Source organism: Hyperolius riggenbachi, chromosome 6, assembly GCF_040937935.1.
Source record: "Hyperolius riggenbachi isolate aHypRig1 chromosome 6, aHypRig1.pri, whole genome shotgun sequence".
In the NCBI taxonomy this organism is placed as follows: Eukaryota; Metazoa; Chordata; class Amphibia; order Anura; family Hyperoliidae; genus Hyperolius; species Hyperolius riggenbachi.
Genome location: NC_090651.1, coordinates 16003407 through 16024194, shown reverse-complemented (window position 1 = coordinate 16024194; position 20788 = coordinate 16003407). Strand labels below are relative to the sequence as shown.

General features: G+C 44.6%; 1 protein-coding gene across 11 annotated transcripts in view; it reads left to right on the top strand.

Moving 5' to 3' along the window:
- The window catches only part of PKNOX2 (PBX/knotted 1 homeobox 2), a 603376-nt gene extending 583138 nt beyond the window's left edge, over positions 1 to 20238 (top strand). For all 11 annotated transcript variants that reach the window (XM_068238894.1, XM_068238887.1, XM_068238895.1 and 8 more), the window contains 3 exons: positions 7902 to 7978; positions 14149 to 14327; positions 19296 to 20238. In XM_068238894.1, coding sequence (XP_068094995.1) covers positions 7902 to 7978; positions 14149 to 14327; positions 19296 to 19513 — 474 coding nt within the window. In that variant the 3' untranslated portion in view covers positions 19514 to 20238. The remainder of the gene's footprint in view (positions 1 to 7901; positions 7979 to 14148; positions 14328 to 19295) is intronic.
- The last annotated feature ends 550 nt before the right edge of the window (positions 20239 to 20788 follow it).

Genomic DNA, 20788 nt, shown 5'->3' with positions numbered 1-20788 from the left:
TTTCAGCGCTCCTCCCTTTCATTCCCCAATAACTTTATCACTACTTATCACAAGGAAATTATCTATATCTTGTTTTTTTCCGCCACCAATTCGGTTTTCTTTGGGTGGTACATTATGCTAAGATTTATTTTATTCTAAATGCATTTTAATGGGAATAATAGGAAAATAATGGAAAAAATTCATTATTTCTCAGTTTTTAGCTATTATATTTTTATTACCTATTGTAAGTAGGTGTAATTTTACTATTTGGCCACACGATGTCCTCGCGCATTATTTTCTATAAGCGTACAATAAGTACGCTAAATAGGAAGTAATGCGTTAGTGTTACTTCGGAAGTAACGCAGGCATCGATTCATGCCTGCGATCATGGTGGCCTAGAAGGGAGATGAATGAGAACAAAGTTCGATTGGCGGCGGGAGGGGCGGTAACGAGCGAGCAGGAGGAAGCGCGGCGGCACTATTTAAGAATAATCATTTTTGAACAAAAACAGTGATCATTCTCACCGAACAAGAATTGATTGGCTCAAGGGACTTTTGTCCCCTGACACCAACCCCCTGTCGCCGGGACCATCGCGATCACTGGCTTCTGACCGCACCATCACACGCACAGCTCCCCAAACTGCAGGGATGTGACTATCGCGTCCCTGCGGCTATAGCAGCTGCCACTGCGGACATGAAGCTCACATCCCAGCGGCAGTAATAGTTAATATAAGACCGGTTGCGCGCCTGAGTAATGCGATCGCACTGCAGAAATTAGGCTTCATATGACCCTCCACCGCAGTGTGGCGACAGGGTCAAATGCATAGGCCCGCCCCGGCTAGTGACATCATATGCATAGGCCCACCCCCGGCAAGTGACATCATATGCATAGGCCCGCCCTGGCTAGTGACGAACTCCCTGCTGGGCATGGGCAAAATGGCGAGGTAGTGTTCGGTTATGGAGAGGGATAGTATTTTTCCAGTAAGGGGTTAATGGGGGGTTATTGGGTTAGTTAGGGCATAGGTGTCAAACACAAGGCCGGCGGCCAAATGCGGCCCTCCTTGCCATTTTATGTGGCCCTCGAGAGCTTCCAACATCATTTTAAGCAGCAAAAGATAGACAGCACATGGCCTTCCAGCCCAGAGGAGCACACCAGTGACAGTTTTTGTGACTGAAACATTGTCACCATGTGTCGGAATGCAGCAACAACCCACGGGAACCCTCCCCCCAGCAAAATTAGCACGGACCCTCTCTTTGGATCCAACCGGTAAGTGATAAATCATACACACACACCTAGTTCCTACTTATATATCCCCACATTGCAGAGTAGCACACCAGAGCAGTGTAAAGTTTGCCTGCTCCAGCGAGAAGTTATCTCTTCTGTTCTTTCTGGCAGTCGCACGCTCTGTGCTTCATTACTTCCTTCTGCCGATCACATGATAATCCTCAGGAGCCAGAGGTATGTACCATCGAGCGTGTGGCTGCCAGGATGATCAGAGGAGACTCTTAGCAGCACCGGTGCAAGCAAATATTAAACTGCTCCACTGCACTATGCGGAAGGGAAGGAGCAGCTTCCCCCCACCGGTCACTATAGTAACGCCACTTATGCCTGTAGGAAATTAACTTTTTCTCCTAAGTTATCTCCTAGGAGATAATTTTCATCTTCTCTTTAAACTAACTTTTCAGCATTTTTACTATTTAAAAAGTACCCAAAAGTTGGTGAAAAAGTACTATCAAATTTATTTTGAGTATTTTCTTGCTTGTTGGTGGCTTAAAATGCAATTTGGCCCACGTCTTAGATTTAGATTTTGGTCCCTCACGTGATTGAGTTTGACACCCCTGGATTAGCGGATAGTATTGCCCATCTGGGGGTGGAGGGATAATGCATCGTGCAAAAAAAGGAATATCTCCTTGTGTTGGGGGTGGTGAGGGGGGAGGGGTATAATGTCACATTCATGGACGTACCATTCACCCCTGCCACACCCGCCATCGCAGGGGGGCCCAGAGGCTTTGGGGGCCCCTCCCTCTCCCCAACTGCAAGTGCAGCTAATTAGCAAAAACCCTTCCTGTTCTGTAACAAAACCCGTCCCTGCCCCCTCCTACCGCCATGCAGAGCAGCGGGAGCGTGTGTAATTTTTTTCCAGCTTCCAGACGCTGCATTACAGCATAACTCTCCCTGCTGCCATTCGCCGGCTCCCGATCACATGACCCTTATAAGGGTTCAGGGATCAAGGGGGCCCCACGCTATCCTTTTTGCAGAGGGGCCCTATTAAGTCTAGTTACTCCACTGGTCACATTCAGCACTCCTCAATACCTGCCTTCCTTATCACTGCACTGCTCATCCATCTCTTTGTCACTGCACTACAGGTACTCTTTAAGCATTCTGCCGTGTCGTCTGAACTCTTATTTTACGACAAAACTTTTCTCTCTAATCTGCCACATTGAAGTCGCTGGGCCATGGAAGGACGGTTTTATGTGAAGGGCAGAGTAATGAAGTCTTAAATGTCACTGAACTCTTAATATTCATTATCCCCCTGGTGACCCAATCCCCATCTGCCGCTCCGCACTTCCTGTGTGCTCGGACTTTCTCTATCCCTGACTGTGCTGTGCAGATACGGGAGCCGGTCCTGGCGGATCACCACGAGACCACCGATCACCTCCAGCACTGGATCAGGTGCTCCGCCGGTGCCCTGGGGGTACAGCAGTGATCGGCTCTGTCCTCTATGAGGCTGAGCTGTAGCTCAGAGATCTCATTTAGGAAATAGTGAAATTATTTATTATGGCATAGCCAGCCGCAGATTCCTCCGGTACAGAGAATGGGAGGGAAGCACCAGGGATGGCAATCAGATGCTAACAACTCCAAGCTGATGCAGAATTTTACTATACAGATCTATGCAGCTTTTGTTTGTTCTGTTCCCAGATTGGAAATTGTGATGTCATACAGGGGAAACTCGAAAAAGTAGAATATCGTGCAGGAGTCCATTTATTTCAGCAATTCAACTTAAAACGTGAAACTAATACATGAATTGACTCAATGGTCTTGATTCACTAAAGGTGGCCATACACTGGTCGATTTGCCCTCAGATTCAGATAGATCCCTCTCTGATTGAATCTGATCAGAGAGGGATCGTATGGCTGCCTTTACTGCAAACAGATTGTCAATCGACAAAGCCTGAAACCGATCACAATCTGTGGTGGTGCTACCGCTGCCCCCCCCCCCCCTTTCTCTTCTTCTCCGCTGTGCTCCGAGTCCAGCAGGCTTCACTTCTTTCTGTCCAGGGAAGTTTAAACAGTAGAGGGCGCTCTACTGTTTAAACTTCCTGCCGGGACAGGAAGAAGTGAAGCCTGCTGGACTCGGAGCCCAGCGGAGACGGAGCAGCGGTGACAGTGGGGATACACACCAGCCGGATCAGGTAATGTATTGCCGCTGTATAGCGTCGGTCGTTGGGCATTCGACCGCCGCTATCGGCGCACTCCCGACCCACCGGTGATCGAGAAAAATCTTCCGCACGGACGGCTCGACGGGAACGATTGATTTCAGACGGAAATCAATCGCTTGCGTTTGCGCAGCGATTTCACAGCAGATTCGTTCACAGTGATCAAATCTGCTGTATATAGGCTGGAAAATCGTTAGGTGTAAGGGCCCTTTAAGACAAATAGCATGCCTTATCAAAGTTAGCACGCCTTATCAAAGTTAACACGCCTTATCAGAGTAGCATAGCGATTGCTACGAACCCGCAGGGGCTCAGTGCAGGACGAGTGGTGCTCTCGTCATTGCCAATTAGCAGGCATACGTTTGCTATGCTACTCTGATAAGGTGTGTTAGCTTTGATAATGCGTGCTATTTGTCTTAGTGAGTCAAGCCCATTACATGCAAAGCAAGATATTTCAAGCCTTTATTTGTTATAATGTAGATGATTTTGGCTTGCAGCTCATGAGAACCCCAAAATCAAAATCTCAGCCCATTAGAATATTGTGAGAAGGTTCGATATTCTCGGCTCAAAGTGTCCGACTCTAATCAGCTAATTCACCCAAACCACCTGCAAAGGGTTCCTATTTCATGTATTAGTTTCACCTTTTAAGTTGAATTATTGAAATCAACGGACTTTTGCTCAATATTCATATTTTTCGAGTGTCACCTGTATGAATCCTTAGCTCATTATTTGAGGTTTAACTTGGTTCATAAAATGGAACTAAATTTAGGATTTCATCTCTGCTCTAAAAGATTAACCACAGCATGATAACCTTTATGGACAAAAAAAGATCTTCATTACAATTTAACCGCTTATGGTTCCTTGATGTGAGACTCACGTTGTCCAGCACTAAAAGCCTCTGCTGCGATTGTGCACGCACGCCCCCGTGGCTCATGCACAAGTTTGTGCACGCTCAAGCACTCTTTTAGAGTGAAAGATTGCTGCTACCAGCAATCATTCACATAAAGTTAGGAGAAAAAAAATATAATTATTGTTTAATGGGCTCACTGTCCCTTGTGGCATCTATACTTGGCTTTAAAGGAAAGCCAAAGAAGACAGGTACTTACCTTTTAATACATACCTTGGGCTTCCTTCAGCCCCATAGGCACAGATCGCTCCCATGCCGCCGTCCTCCGCTGCCTGAAGCTCCGGTATTGGATCCGGTAACTTCCTTCAGTCGCGGCCAGTCTGCACAAGAGAAGTGCGCTCTTTACGCATCTCTCCAGCGGCTGCTGGATATTGGTGACATGCAGCTTGTGGAAGGGAGGAGAGGTATTCCCTGCTTAACCACTTAAGGACCACAGGCTTACACCCCCCGCACGCATTGGTGCGCGATCCGTCGGAAATCTCCTCCCTAGGACTTGACCCCTTTTTGCGTTAGGTGGTCCAAGGAGGAGCCACCTTGCGGCCGCCAATCGGCGTTAGGTGATCGTAAGGTGGTTAAATACCCACTGGGGGTGTTCCTGCAGGCCTTCCTCAGCTGCCATTGGGCAGCTCTGCCTCTCCACAGCAGCTCCCCCGCCTCCCTACACAGTTCTTCCAGCATTGTGACCCTGCCTCTGCAGAGCTCCTGCAGTCTATTCACAGCTACTGTTAAGAACTAATTAGACACTTTGATCTGGCTAAACAAGCTCAAGAACACAAAGCAGTGGATATCTTCAGCAACTATACTGTATGTGGAATAAAGACTTTTCATTGTATGCTGTGCAAGAGTTTGGTTACAGTTTGGGTCTTCTGGAGGTCCGCGCATGCGCAGTAGACCCGGACTGACGCGACTGAGCTAGTTACCGTGGCTGATCACAGCTGAACGGCAGACCGCGGGAGGACGCCGGGGGACTCAGATGTGTTTATGGGGCGGGAGGAAGCCCTGGGTAAGTATCAAATCTTTACAAGATCTATGGTTTACTTTAAACTGATCTGTAAATTATGTGCTAACATGCCCCCTAATTTCCATGAGAATAGCAATTTTCTGTAAAATGAATGCAAATTACCGCATAATTTCCTGCATGTGGTAAAACATGACTCAAATCTACCAGAATTGCTAAACGTCAGTACCACATGCGGTAAATTACCGTACATGCGGTAATTTGCTCGAAAACCCTACCAGAATTAAGGCCAATGAGCCTGAAAAGTGACCTGTTCAGCTGAACGTCATGTTTGTAAATACATTCTGCCAGAAATAACACTGCTTATCAGGTGATCAGACTGATCAGCATCTTTATAAACAGACCCCATTGTCAGGTGTGCTTCATCTCTTGTCAGCACCTGCTGTTATCATCGTCCTGCGGGGGCTGCTGATGATTCCAGATTCCTGGACTTTATACTCTCCAACATACAACTGCTGCAGCCAAATATTACCAATTCAGATCTATGGGGAGTCTTGCTATAGTAAAGCACATGGCTCTGTTATAATCTGAGTCAGCTTTCCTATGGATTCTTCTGCCATCTACTGGTCACTGGTGAAAATTGCAGCTTCATATTCAGAGTTGCACTCAGGTACAAAGTTACCTGCTATATTATTATTATTATTATTGATTTATAAAGCGCCAAGATATTCCGTGGCACGGTACAAAGTAAGAAACAAACATGGGGTACATAATAATACAGACAATGCTGTACACTAATATACAAGATACATAATTAGTGACAAAATACAAAAATGACACAAAAACAGAATACAAAATACAGAATTGGTAAAGACAGTGATAAAAGTAATATGATAAATAAAATGTATAATGATTTCCAAGACACAAAAGGGGGAGAGAGCCCTGCCCTTGTGGGCTTACAATCTAAAGAAGGGGGTCTATATCAGGGGGTGTTTGCAGACAGGCTTTCAATGGCGTAACTAGGCAAATTCCCAGGGCTCCAAACTGCTTAAGGGCCCCCAAGTCACCTATCACAAAAATTATACTCAAATGCAGGGTGCCCCTTACGTTCAAATTTACCTAGGGTGCCGCTATACCTGAAACCATCCCTGTCAGCGGTCCAAAAAGCAATACCCATAATGCATCACTTCAGACCTATAAATGCAGGCATCCGACCAGTACTGCAAGGGGTTTGGGGGTGTTTTTTTAGCACATGTATCATCTCAAAAACAGAGAATTATTTCTGCAATGCAAAGTCCAATATATTTACAAGCTAGACTATCTTACAATTAGGGACTGTCAATGATATACAAATACATGCAGAATTATGCACATTTTTGCAAGCCACAGCAGATGGGGTTTAACTCACCCTTGTTGCCGCTGCACTGTACGTCAAGTTCCACGTCACTCCAGTACTTCCTCCTTCCGTGTTTGAAGAGGAGGAAGTATTGGACTGATGGAATATGACGTGCATTCACTATAGGCTGTGACAAGGATGAGCTCATGCTGACTAGTCGGTTCTCAGCCAATCCCCTTCGGCATAGCTCCCAACTTTCCCTTTGGAGGGACAGTCCCTCTTTCTCCCTCTTTTGTCCCTCTTTCAGGACTGATTTACATAGCCGTGTAAGTATATGTATTTTTCTATTGCAGAAAGTGTTTCATTGACTCTTTATCAATTACATTGATATAATTCTTATTTTTATGTGTTAATATGAATGAAAATTAACCAGGATAGAAAGGACCAGTTTGGTTTGAATGACAAAACATATTTTTCTTTGAAATATTTATGGTATGTGTGACTAGGGGTGTGTCGGAGGCATGATTAGGGTTGTGGCTAAAGTGTCTCTCTTTTTTATCTCAAAAAGTTGGGAGGTATGCCTTTGTGCGACAACAGACCGACCCGGCTGAACATTGCCTGAGAGGACTGTTTGCTTCCTCACCCCGCCCACTCTGTCATGTGCATATCAGCCCTCCTCCCCCTTCCATAGCAACAGAATGTGTTGCTAGCCTGCAGACTAGCAATGCCTCTGTACAGCTTCGGCCCGAACTTTCAGCCAAGTGATTGAGTCCCAATCCCCACCGGGCCACATTCTGCGCATGTGTTCCCGACTGCGCTGCACTGTGCTCGCTATGTAACATTTCACAGCCCCCAGAGGTGCTCCGCCCCGTTTTCTAGAAGCATACTACATGCAGCAAGAGAAGATAATGCGATCCATTACAACATAGGGGTGTGAGAGGATATGGAACTGTATGGGCAGTGAGTCCATCCGGCTGAATGAATGCTCACTTATCGTGAACTATGCACACTGCTATTCAAAATCTATTGAAAATTGATTGATCCGCTGTGTTTCGCTGTCTGATGCAACACTATGGTCCATCAATTGGCCACACCTTCTGCCCCGCCCCATCAATGCAAATCTTCCGTCCAGTCTGATCGATACTCCCGTTTGATTTTAGGTCAAAATTGATGGACATTCAATCCATCAGACTTGGTGTATAGATTTCAGGTTATACAGCTGGAAGTTTGCTTCTTCTCTACGGTCTGTGTACATCTCCCCAAATAACTCTTGTTTGGTCTCTTTCAGCACCCATACCCAACAGAAGATGAGAAACGTCAGATCGCTGGACAGACGAACCTCACCTTATTGCAAGTCAACAACTGGTGAGTCCACGGCTGGGAGCAAGCAGCTACCAAAGTAGTATTATAGCTAAGAGCTCACATGGTACTTACTGGATGAATCCTCTCTACACGGAGCCAACCTAAGGCTTCTCTCCAGAAGTGAGATCTCACTGCCTGACCCGCTACAGAAATATCAGAGGAATCGGAGTGTGCAGCAGGTGTGCAGATCTGGGAACTCAAGAGTGAAGAGATCTCACCATGGGAGACCCTTGTCCTTCAAGTTTTCTCCCTGGAGATGTTTTCACACCTCATCAGTACAATGCCTTTTGGGTCCCCAGCAAACAAGAAAGTAGTAAACATTAGTTTATTACTTTATTTACCTAAAAATTACTGTAACATTAACAAGCTGACACATCATTGCATTCCAGCAGTTCTGGAGATGTGGTTCACTTACAGGGACAACAATGGGTGATTTGCATATCCAGCAGTGGTGCATTGTGGGAGACATCTCAGAGCTCACTCGAATCTGAATAATCGCAAATACCTTCTGTTGTAAAAAGGGAAACTTCTGTCTTCCATAGCATTTTAGTAAGAGGGCTTTTTGGTCCATTGTAGCCCCCTTACACACTCCTAGGAGTTCTGGTTCACCCTGAGCTTGCTGGGTACTCTATTTTAAGTCTTACCCCATAGAGCCACAGTAATCCATGCCATACACTGATGAAGACCAACCAATCTGAAACAGTCTGCATGTTGGATTATTGTGGCTCTGTAACATTAACAAACTGACACATCATTGCTCTCCAGCGGTTCTGGGGGTGTGGCTAGCTTACAGGGACAACAATGGGTGATTTGCATATTTCAGCAGTGATGCATTGTGAGAGACATCTTGGAGCTCATTCCAACTTGAATTATTGCAAATGCGTTCTGTTTTAAGAAGGCAGAGTTTTGTTTTCCACACATCTGTTGTAATGCATTTTTTTCCTGCATTGCAAAAACGCATACAATTTTGTATGTGTTTTAGTGCAAATTTTCATGCGTTTTTTTGGAATTCATCATTTCTGCCTAGCAACAGGTGTTCAACTGCGGAAAAACGCATTATATAGAAACTAGTCCGTTCACATTGTTGCTGTACGTTTCTGTACATTTTTCCACTGCCGAAAATCGCAAAGATTTGCAATAGGTGAAAATGCAGCCTAAAGGAAACCCTAAGTTGATAGAAAAGGAAATATCAGTACTGCAATTGCCATCAGGCCCCGCCCACACTGCAAGTCCTTCCACTTCATTCTGGAATCGCATGCGTTCTGGTGATCGCAAGGGCACTGTAACATGTCGCTGATTGCACAGGGACCATAATTAGCAATGTATTTGTGGTGCCTTTTTCCCACTGGTGCAATTCGACTTTCACGCAGTCGTAGTTCATGCAGCCTTTTTCCTGCTTTTGCGTAAAGTCAACGAGAGCGCAAAAAAATGGCACGGCAAAATGTGGCAGTGTGTGATTTTCCTGCGATCTCCCATTTTAACGTCCTGATTTATAAGTCGCCGACATATTCCCGTGGCGCTGTACAAAGTAATGGGGAACATAATAATACAGACACTGGTAAACGCCAAGTATACAAAATCGATACAAAATACATAATTGGGACAGTGACAAAAGTACCATCCATGAATAAAATGTGTAACGAATTCTAAAGGTACCCACACATGGTACAATTTTTCATTTTTTTCGATTAGATAATTTAGCTCGATTATTCCGTTAGATCGAATATAAAGATTTTTCCAGCATGTCCGATCAGTTTTTTCTCGAAAAAAACGGGATAACCGTTCGAATTTCTTGATCGAAAAAAAAATATTTTCAACTTTCATTCGATTCGATCATTTAGATTGAATAAACGGGAAAATCGAACGTTTTTATTGTATCGTGTATGGGCACCATAAGACACAACAGGGTGAGAGAGCCATGCCCTTGCAAGCTTGCAATCTAAAGATCGCACAACTTAATCGCACGATAATCCCAGTGCAACCTACGCAGTGTGAATAAAATCTCGATTGCAGCTTGATTTTCAGTGTGGACGGGTTTTTAGAAGATATTACTGAGTTAGTCTCACCCCTGTATTGTTGGCTGGAGATCAGCTATGGTGACCTCCATATAAATGATACAGGATGATTTGCTATAAACCGGAAGTTTTCTCTTTTAACATTCGCCAATAAATGGTCTCATCCCGACTCAGAACTTCCGATTTTAATGGGGAAGATGTTCCGCTGATAATAGCTGTACTCCAGATCGCCGCCCCCGCACAGAATTGGGTGACAGTTATTTGGGCTGACGCTGAGGCAGCTGACAGGTGCTGCTGGGCCTTTATCAGGAAGTCAGCTGTGCGCAGTAAAATATCGCTCTCCTCCATGCCAAATATTTAAATCTGTTCAGTTCACAACATCTTCTGAATTGTTTCCATAGAACTATTACTGAGAACCCCAACATAACATAAGCTGTATAGTTAGTAGTTGGACTCTTGCATTGTTTGTTTTCTGGCCATTTTTCCCCAAAATCTTTTTGTAAACGTTTATAGGCGTTTGAGATCATTTTGGACACTTTTTTCTAGGTGCAATTCTACCTTCAGATTCAATCGAAACTAATAACATGGTAATTATCGATTGTTCCTATTAACAGAACCATTTAAGAAGTTTTTACATTCGGTTCCGATCATAAAATCCAATATGTGATTATTTTTCCTTTTTCAATCAACCAAAGAATTGCTTCACATCGATTTGTGCCACACAGGGCGCAGTTTTCTATAAAATTCGATCATAAAAATGGTTAAAAAAAATGTTAAAAGATTGAATCTGAAGGAAAAATTGTACCGTTAATGGGCATCTTAACCTCCCTGGCGGGAAGCCCGAGCTAAGCTCGGGCTATGCCGCGCAGGAGGAGATCTCAGCCCCTGGTGGGGCGATTTGCACCATTTAAAGTGCTGTACGCGCAGCTAGCACTATGCTACCCGCGCGTACAGCTTGATCGCCGCCGCTCTGCGGCGATCGCCCGCACGCAGCGGCGGAAGAGGGCCCCGCCAGAGCCCTGCGCTGCCCGGACCAATGAGTTCCGGGCAGCGCTATGGGCTGGATCGGAGGCGTCTGAAGTCAGGACGTCCTATACGTCATAGGACGTCTGACGTTATATACGCGTTCCCCTGTTTGCTATTGTTGCCGGCGGCGATCGAACTAGAGGGACACATGCGCCCTCTAGTGGAGTTTCATGTAGCTACCACTCTGGTAGCTTTACATGAAACATTAAAAAAAAAATTGGATTTCTGCAATTTTTGCAGAAAAAATAAACCACCAGGAAGGTTAAAGAGAACCCGAGACGAAGCACCCTCATGTATTTTACCATATATATCAGTGGGAATATTAGCCCTGATAAAATCCCCGACTGAGCATTCAGTCTGGCTTTGCTCAGGAATCATTATAGCTGAGTCATTATAGCAGAGCCAGAAGGGGGCAGGCTTGGGCTTGAAAAAGACATCAGAAAAGACACTCAGCTATAATGATCTGTGTTGTGAGCACTATTGGCTCATTCTTTACCTGACGTTTAGCAATGCGCCGTGGCAGACCGCTAAGCATTGTCACAGGGCAGCTGTACAGCCACTAGAATCTTAGCCATCAGGCTTTGGCCTCCGCTGAGGGCTTAGTAGTGTGTGTACAGGAATAAAAGAGGAACTGTTGGGAAACTAACGTTATAAATATAATTGCTTATTTTTTTTTAGAAATTCTTTGTCATTTACCCATTGTAAAATCTTTCCTCTCCCTTATTTACACTCTGAAATGTATCACAGCTGGCATCATCTTTACTGCTGGTAGGTGCATCACTGCGGAATGTTTGTTTACTGAAAGTTCCGAAGCTAGTAAAAAAAATACCTAGTCTCCCAGAATGCTCTGGGAAGAGAATTCCACATAGCTAAACAGCCTAGGCTGTGACATCACTGGGAGGGTGGGGCTACATACCAATATACAGTAATATATACATATAGGATGTGTGTCTGATGCTAAAACCAGGAAAATGATCATAAAAGTGGGTATTCTGAATAATTTACTACATCCCACTATATGTCACTACAGGGCCTCTTTAAGCCTCCTACACACATTAGTTGGCCTTTAGTTGTCACTTGGTGCCGTAGGTGAGCATCTAATCTATGTACAGCTGCACCACAACAGTGTTTAGCTCGTTTCCCCCAGGACAACTGTAGGGTTCGGTATGTGGAGGCTGCCATGTTTATTTCCTGTTAAAATATCAGTTGCCTGGCAACCCTGCTGATCTATTTGGCTGCAGTAGTGTCTGAAAAACACCAGAAACAAGCATGCAGCTAATCTTGTCAGATCTGACAATGTCGGAAACATCTGATCTGCTGCATGCTTGTTCAGGGGCTATGGCTGAATGTATTAGAGGCAGAGGATCAGCAGGACAGCCAGGCAACTGGTATTATTTAAAAGGAAATAAATATGGCAGCCTCCACATACCTCTCGCTGTGCTTTAATGGTCATGTAACGATTATTTAGGGTGACATTAAGGGCCCGTTTTCACTGAGGCGATTACCGCTAATCACCGGCGATCACTAGCGGTTTTTAAGGCGCTAGCGCAATATTAAGTATATGGCAATGATCTCACTGCTGCGATTCCTGCCAATCGGCAGCGGTTCGCGATTAGCGGCAACCGCAAAATGCGCTACATGCAGCATTTTATTGCGATTTTAGAGCGATCACAATTAGAATGCTGAAAAGCTCTAATCACGATCGCTCAAAATTTGTGAGAGTGTACATTGATTTTACTGCACTAATCAGGGTAAAATCACCAGTGCAATAACCTAGCGATAATCGCTGGCATTTTGCGATTACAAGTGAGAATGGGCCCTAATGCAGGGTAAACACGATGCGATTTTCTGGAAGATTTCCTGCCAGATCGATTACTTCCAACATGTCTGATATGATTTCCAATCGATTTTCCAATTGATTCTATGTTCGCCTCAATGGAAAATCAAACGGAAAATCGATCGGAAGTCAAACACACAGGACACACAGATACAATTGTTCTTATCAGCTACTTGTTTATGATAAGATAAGAAACTTCAGTGAATGCCTGAGGGCTGTGCTATTAGTGAAACGTTTGCTCCCTCTAGTGGCTACTGTATGAAATGACAGCTGATTTCCCATGTCTATATACTGTACTGTGAGGTTCTATATGTATGCCCTTGTATCAGTATACACGACAGTGGTTTTAAATATGGTAACCTCCATATGTCTCTCACTTCAAGTGTCCTTTAAAGGGGAACTTCAGCCTAAATTATGTTAATTAAAATATATAGATAACATAATCTCTTAACACCCCCCACCCCCCCCCCACCCCCCCCCCCCCCCCTGTTTTAAAAGAACAGGCAAATGTTCGTGATTTCATGGGGGCAGCCATCTTTTTGGTTTAAGCTTCAAATCTCATTCAAAATTAAGAAAAAAATGCACCAAAACAGCAGAACGAGAACAACAGCATCAGAAATCCCATCATGCTTTGCACAGCATCAGGGGGAAAATGCCCGGGCAGTTTTCTTCTGTGCAGCTAAAAATGAGGCTTGGGTAAGAAAAACAAAGTTCTGGTGCTGTGAAACTGTTAAAGAAACACCAAGCCTTTTCAGTGCTGCTGAGTAGATTTTTAGTCTGCAGGTTCACTTTAAGGCTGCATATCTATTAGCTCAAAATGATTACTACACTCAAATGTTACCCTTTTTTGAGTGAAACAAGAATTTTGCACCAAAAAATACCATCTTGAAATTTTGATCACATGACCATTAGAGTGTTTAATGAGCCAGCTTCCAGGCTTTGTGGGTGTGGCTACTGCTGATACCTGGATTGCATCATCCTCACAATTGTGACTGCAAGGGGGTGGACACAGACAGAATCTCTCTGAGAAGAGTGCAGGTAATAGTACCTGAGTGCTGCACGGGTCTTGTGCCTAGAATGGGACAAACTCTAGAGCCCTAACTCTTTCTTGTTTTGCTGCACACCTTAGTGAGCCCCAAACGTGGAACAACCACATAATATACAGATGTCCTGACGCCTGCTAGATTGCTGCTTGTTATGATTAGCTCCTCCTCCCCAGCTTGCAACACATGGATGAGGATATACTGCCACCTGCAGGTCCCTGCTGATTGTGTCGTTCTCTTGTTGCATTTCAGGTTCATCAATGCCAGGCGGCGCATCCTCCAGCCCATGTTAGACGCCAGTAATCCGGATCCAGCACCGAAAGCCAAGAAGATAAAGTCTCAGCATCGGCCCACGCAGAGATTCTGGCCCAACTCCATAGCAGCTGGGGTCCTGCAGCAGCAGGGGGTGCTACCAGGGACCAATTCTGATGGTGAGTGCCGCACATCTCTATGTAGGTTGGGAAAAGTCACATGTCCATCAAGGTCAACCATTTAGGGTTCAGTTGGTGAATAAAGGATTCTGATTGGTTGCTTGGGGCAGCTGCTCCGCCTCTCTTTGTACTTAGCTTCACAAATCATCCCCATTCCGTGTAAAAAGTGCTATAGTTGGCAAGAGCTTCTGCAAGCTGTGACCTTTGCTGTTTGTGGAACTGAGAGTCCATTTCCTGCCTAAAAATAAAAATATTGAACTTCTGGATGACATGAACAGGGGTTTGAACCTCTTTTGGGCTTCAATGCTATCTGCACCCCCTTTGGGGAAAGGTTTCCACATTTCCTGTCCCTGAGGTCCTGCACAGGAAGTCCTGAGGACGGGGAGCTTGGTGGAGAATCCACATACCTCCCAATTTTTTGAGATCAGAAAGAGGAACACTAAAAGAATATGCCCTGCCACACCCCTAACCCCCCCCCCCCCCACACACACACACACACACACACACACCATGCATATCACAAAGAATTGAGAACCACAAGATGTAGCTTTATCAGTCAGACCACACTGGTCCTCTCTATCATCAGTTTTCCTCAATTTTAACATTTGAAAATAAGAAATAGATTAATTGAATTAAAGGGAACCAGAGACTAAGCATCTTCATGTATTTTACCATATATATCAGTGGGAACATTAGAGAAAACACCTACACTGCCCTAGGCTTCATCCTTCACTGCTCAGCCTGCTTGTTATCAGCCCTGATAAAATCCCCAACTGAGCATTCAGTCTGGCTTTGCTCAGGAATCATTATAGCTGAGTCATTATAGCAGAGCCAGAAGGGGGCAGGCTTGGGCTTGAAAAGACATCAGAGAAGACAGACTCAGCTATAATGATTCCTTAGCAAAGCCAGACTGAATGCTCAGTCAGGGATTTTATCAGGGCTGCTAACAAGCAGGCTGAGCAGTGAAGGATGAAACAGAGAGCAGGGTAGGTGTTTTCTCTAATGTTCCCACTGATATACTGTATATGGTAAAATACATGAGGGTGCTTCATGTCCGTATCACTTTAAGGGAGTTAATTAAATGCATTTTTCAGTAGCAAAATACATATATTTACATAGATCTGTACCTCAGTTCTGAAAGAGGGACAAATGAGGAAGACAGAGGGACGGGGTTCCCAAAGAGAGACTGTCCCTCCAAAAGAGAGATAATTGGGAGTTATGAATCTGTCTCTTCCCCGATTTATAAAATTTGTTGTATTTTGTTTCTGTCTCGGCTAAAGAGAAATACTGTACTCATTTCCTGTCAGAAAGGGAAGCAGCACAAGTTGTCCTGGCTGGGGATACAAACACTAATAAAACACCAGAATTGGTTCCAACCCATTTCTGCCCCTGCTGATGAGCTTCAAAATGAAACAAAATAACCCTCCTCTTTGGATCTCACACAAACATTTAAACCAGGGGTCTCAAACTCAATTTACCTGGGGGCCGCAGGGGGCAAAGTCAGGATGAGGCTGGGCTGCATAAGGAATTTCACAGCCGCCTCTGCCCGCCCCTCTCACTCTTCCTTCACAGAGAGGGGCGGGGAGAGGCGGCGATTGACGTCAGGAGGGGCAGAGCTGAAGCTGAAAGCTATGCCCCTTCCAGGAAATGCCAGCGGATTGCCCCCTTGGCGATTTGGGGGCTCTGCAGCCCTCGTTTAGCGGCAGGGATGCGGCGGATTACTTGGGAGCACTGAAGCGAACTATAAGGAAGCTTTTGCCAGTGAGGGCCACAAAATATTGTATCGAGGGCCGCAAATGGCCTGCGGGCCGCGAGTTTGAGACCCCTGATTTAAACACATAGGGCTCGATTCAGTAAACCGTGCTAAGTGTTAGCACGCCTGTGAAAAGCCCTATACCATGCCTAAAGTTAGTTTAGGCATGATAAATTCACATCTAAAGACTTTAGGCGCGATAACTAGGGTGCTAACAGAGTTAGCACCCTTTACTAAATTCACATCGCGCGCACAGTCCCGCACGCAAAACTTTGCGCGCGCACCGCGAAAACAGCGCACCCGATGCGCCTATAAGGTCGTATTGGGTGCGACCTTAATGTCGCACCATGTGACGTTAAAGTCGCACGCAATGCGACCTTATAGGCGCATCAACGCACCGTTTTCATCGCACCGCGATGCGACATTTCGCGCACACCGCGCTGTGGGCACGCAAAGTTTTCAGTGTGGGACTTTGCGCGCGATGTAAATTTAGTAAACGGTGCTGACCCAGTTAGCACCCTAGTTATCACGCCCAAAGTCTTTAGGCGTGCTAACTGGGTTAGCACCGTTTACTGAATCAAGCCCCATAGGGCTCGATTCACAAAGCGGTGCTAACCCAGTTAGAGATTTTAGGCGTGATAACCATTGCACCACACTGGTGAAAAGCCAGTTTAGGCGTGATAAGTTTAGGCATGATAAGTTTGTATAAGTGTAGATAGCGTGCAAAGTCCCGCACGCAAAGCAGCGCCATTAAACTCTATATGACGTGCACCAGACTTTGCTAGCGCAAAACTTTTGATCAGCTGTGCACTGCGGTGCTAACGCAGTTGGGCTCATATGCAATTCACTTTTTCACCTGAGTTTTCTCCTAGGTGATATTTTTAAACTTGGCAATAAAATGCTTTTTAAGCCACCAGCAAGCAAGAAAATACTCAAAATAATTTTGGTAGTACTTTTTAACTTGTTTTTTGGTACTTTTTTAGTTGAAAAGTGCTGTAAAGTTATTTTAAATTGAAGATGAAAACTTATCTCCTAGGAGAAAACTCAGGTGAAAAAGTGAATTGCATAGGGCCCTTGGGGCTCGATTCACAAAGCGGTGCTAACCCAGTTAGAGACTTTAGGCGTGATAACCATTGCACCACGCTGGTGAAAAACAAGTTTAGGTGTGATAAGTTTAGGTGTGATAAGTTTAGGTGTGATAAGTTTAGGCATGCTAAGTTTAGATACGTTTAGATCGCTTGCAAAGTCCCACACGCACAGCAGCGCCATTAAACTTTATACGACGTGCACCAGACTTTGCTAGCGCAAAACTTTTGATCAGCTGTGCACTGCGGTGCTAACCCAGGTGGTGCTTAAACTTATCACACCTAAACTTATCACACCTAAACTTATCATGCCTAAACTGAGTTTAGGCGTGATAAAGGGCTTTTCACCAGCGTGCTAACTGTTAGCACCGCTTTGTGAATCAGGCCCTTACTGTCTATCTATACACAAAAACACAACAAAGACAGACACACATATACACAGACAAACATACCATACATGCACAAAACACAAACACACCCTCACAACTGCACAGTCCCCCGACTTATGAACGACTTACGTTACAACGTTTTAGAGATACTAAGTTGTCTTCATGTAGAATATATACAATATTGTTTTTTATTACATATTTTTGGTGTTAAATATTACAATATTGTATAAACTGTTATAAGTAGTTTTAAACACTTTAAAAGCACATCGAAAACAACTCAATTACCCAATTTTTTATACTATATGTTCAAATCTAGCGCTGTCCAAAGGTCAATCGTTTATCCACATTTCACCGTGTGTAACACAAGACTCAACTTACAAACAAGTTCAACTTACAAACAATCTCCTGGAATGGAACATGTGTCAGGGCCAACCGATTTTGAATCCTATAAACAGATGGCGTCGGTAAACTCTAAGGCCCAGTGCACACCAAAAACCTCGAGCAGATCCGCAAAACGCTAGCGGTTTTTGAAGCAGATTTTCAGAGGGATTCTAGGCATGTTTAGAGAGGTTTTCTAAACATGAACGCAGAACGAGGGCTTTATACCCCCAAATCCCCAGGGCAAAATGCAGGCAGTGCTTCCTGAAAGAGGCCGAGCTTTCTGCTGTAGCTCTGCCTCTACTGGAGTCAATCTCCACTTATCACCACCTCTCCCCGCCCCTCTCACTCTTCCTTCACTGAGAGGGGCGGGGAGAGGTGGAGATCCGCGAGCAGATTGACTTCAGTAGATGCAGAGCGACAGGGCAAAGCTCTGCCTCCCGGGGCAGCAAAATCCACGACTTTGAAAGTAGTGGATGTATGCCCCGGGATTTGGAGGGTATAAAGCCCTTGTTTTGCTGCAGGAATGCGGCGTTTCACCTCTCATCATACTGCTTAAATCAAATAGCGGGTAAAAAGCAAGAATCATTTTCGCTTCAGACTCTCTTTAAAGGGAATCTGAAGTGAAAGTAAACTTATGATATAATGATTTGTATGTGTAGTACAGCTAAGAAATTAGCACAGATATGAGTCTCATATTGTTTCCAGTACAGGAAGAGTTAAGAAACTCCAGTTGTTATCTATGCAAAAGAGCTTCTCTGAGCTCCACAAAGTCGCAGAGAGCTCTGTCTTCTGAAGCTTATTATCTCAACTGTCTGTCACTGTATTTTGTTTTTCTGCAGTGTAAAGTTCAAAAGTTCATTAGCCTGCTCAGTGAAATCATTTAGAATGCTGCATGTAGTGTGTAAACTGCAAATATTAGAGAATGCTGCAATGTTATAAAAAAAAAACAATATCTCTAAAAAAATGAGACTATTTTCTTTGCTACTAATGTTCTATTAATTATCTGTATTACACAACCAATTCATTATATCAATTTTTTTTATTTTTTTTTGCTTCAGTGTCACTTTAACTTTGCACGTCTCTCCTCAACAGGTCTGGTAGTTTTAAATGAGATACTGATGACTAGAAGAAGGTCAATTACATGCTAATAATTCTGCCGTGCATGCAAATTATATGCACCTCGAAACTGGGTCAAATGTATTTCCTGATGGTTTTTTTTGATTGGCCCAATTCCAAACTGACTTTACATGAAATTTGCATGGAGCCAAGATTGCTAGCCTGTCATTGGTCATCTCTTGTGAAGAGATTGTTATTTCTCTTTGTCTTCCTACACTGACCGGCCTATTTTATGCTCTTCCAGGTTCTGTGAACTTAGAAAGCCTGCAGTCTCTGTCCTCCGACACGCTGAGCATGCAGCAAGCCTTGATGGCGGCACACGACGACTCGCTGGATGGGACAGAAGAAGACGAGGACGAAGAGGAGGAGATGGAAGAGGACGAGCTGGAGGAGGACAGCGAAGACCTGCAGACGACTAACGTCAACGACCTGGGCTTAGAACAGAGCGACTCCCTGGAGTAGCAGACTGTCCGAGGGACACCCACATACGCAATAGAACTAACTGATGCAAGTTTAGCCTTGGGTTATGGTTTGAAGGACTTTTTTTGACCCTCTAAATGACTGGAGCCCACAGCCTGCACCTACAGGGCAGGGAGAGATTGTCCTTCCTCCGCACAAATGGTAGACGACAAACTGCCGAAAGGACAAACTCTCCTCCCCGCGAGGAACCCCCCCTTCTCCCCCCAACGCTGGAACTCCGCTCATGTAAAATGCAACTTCCTATCGCGGTACCTCGGCCAGAGGAACGCAGGCACCCATCACCCGTCACAGGCGCCTGCCCCACCCACCCCCCTGGATGTTATTTAAGTGAAGGACACATGTTTACAAGAGCCACGTGATGTGGCCGTTTTCATTTTTTTGTTTTTGTTTTTTTTAAAGAACCTGTTTTTAGGTCGAACTCTTTTTCTGTATTACTATGACTGAATGCTATGAAGTGGTAGGGCTCTGAGAGCGCTCTGTAGGGTGGAGGTATCTGTAGATGGCCTGTCTATAGGTGCTCCGCTATACTTCTCATCTACTAATCAGCAACTTTTTTTCACGAGAACATTTGTGTGTGAACGCGGGGCGGAGCCTCCGCTCCCCTCTCGACCTTTCAAAAACTATGTAATATTATCAGACTCATCTATTTTGGCAAGTAAACTGTTTTATGAAATTTCCATATAAACAGAGTATGACGATTATAGGATTACCCGTCTGACGCTCGTCTGTTTGGGGCATTCAAGAAAATAATGGTTTCGCCTCTAAGGATCCTTTAACACTATGGGGCTTGATTCACTAAATCGTGATAACTCAAATATCACACCTTATCAAATATCACACCTTATCAAAGATATCACACCTTATCAAAGTTATCACACCTTATCAAAGTTATCACACATTATCAAAGTTATCACACCTTATCAAAGTTATCTCACCTAGGGCCTGATTCACAAAGCGGTGCTAACAGTCAGCACACTGGTGAAAAGCCCTTTATCATGCCTAAACTCAGTTTAGGCATGATAAGTTTAGGTGTGATAAGTTTAGGCATGATAAGTTTAGGTGTGATAAGTTTAGGCATGATAAGTTTAGGTGTGATAAGTTTAGGCATGATAAGTTTAAGCACCAACTGGGTTAGCACCGCAGTGCACAGCTGATCAAAAGTTTTGCGCTAGCAAAGTCTGGTGCACTTCGCATAGAGTTTAATGGCGCTGCTTTGCGTGCGGGGCTTTGCGTGCGATTTACACTTATCTAAACTTA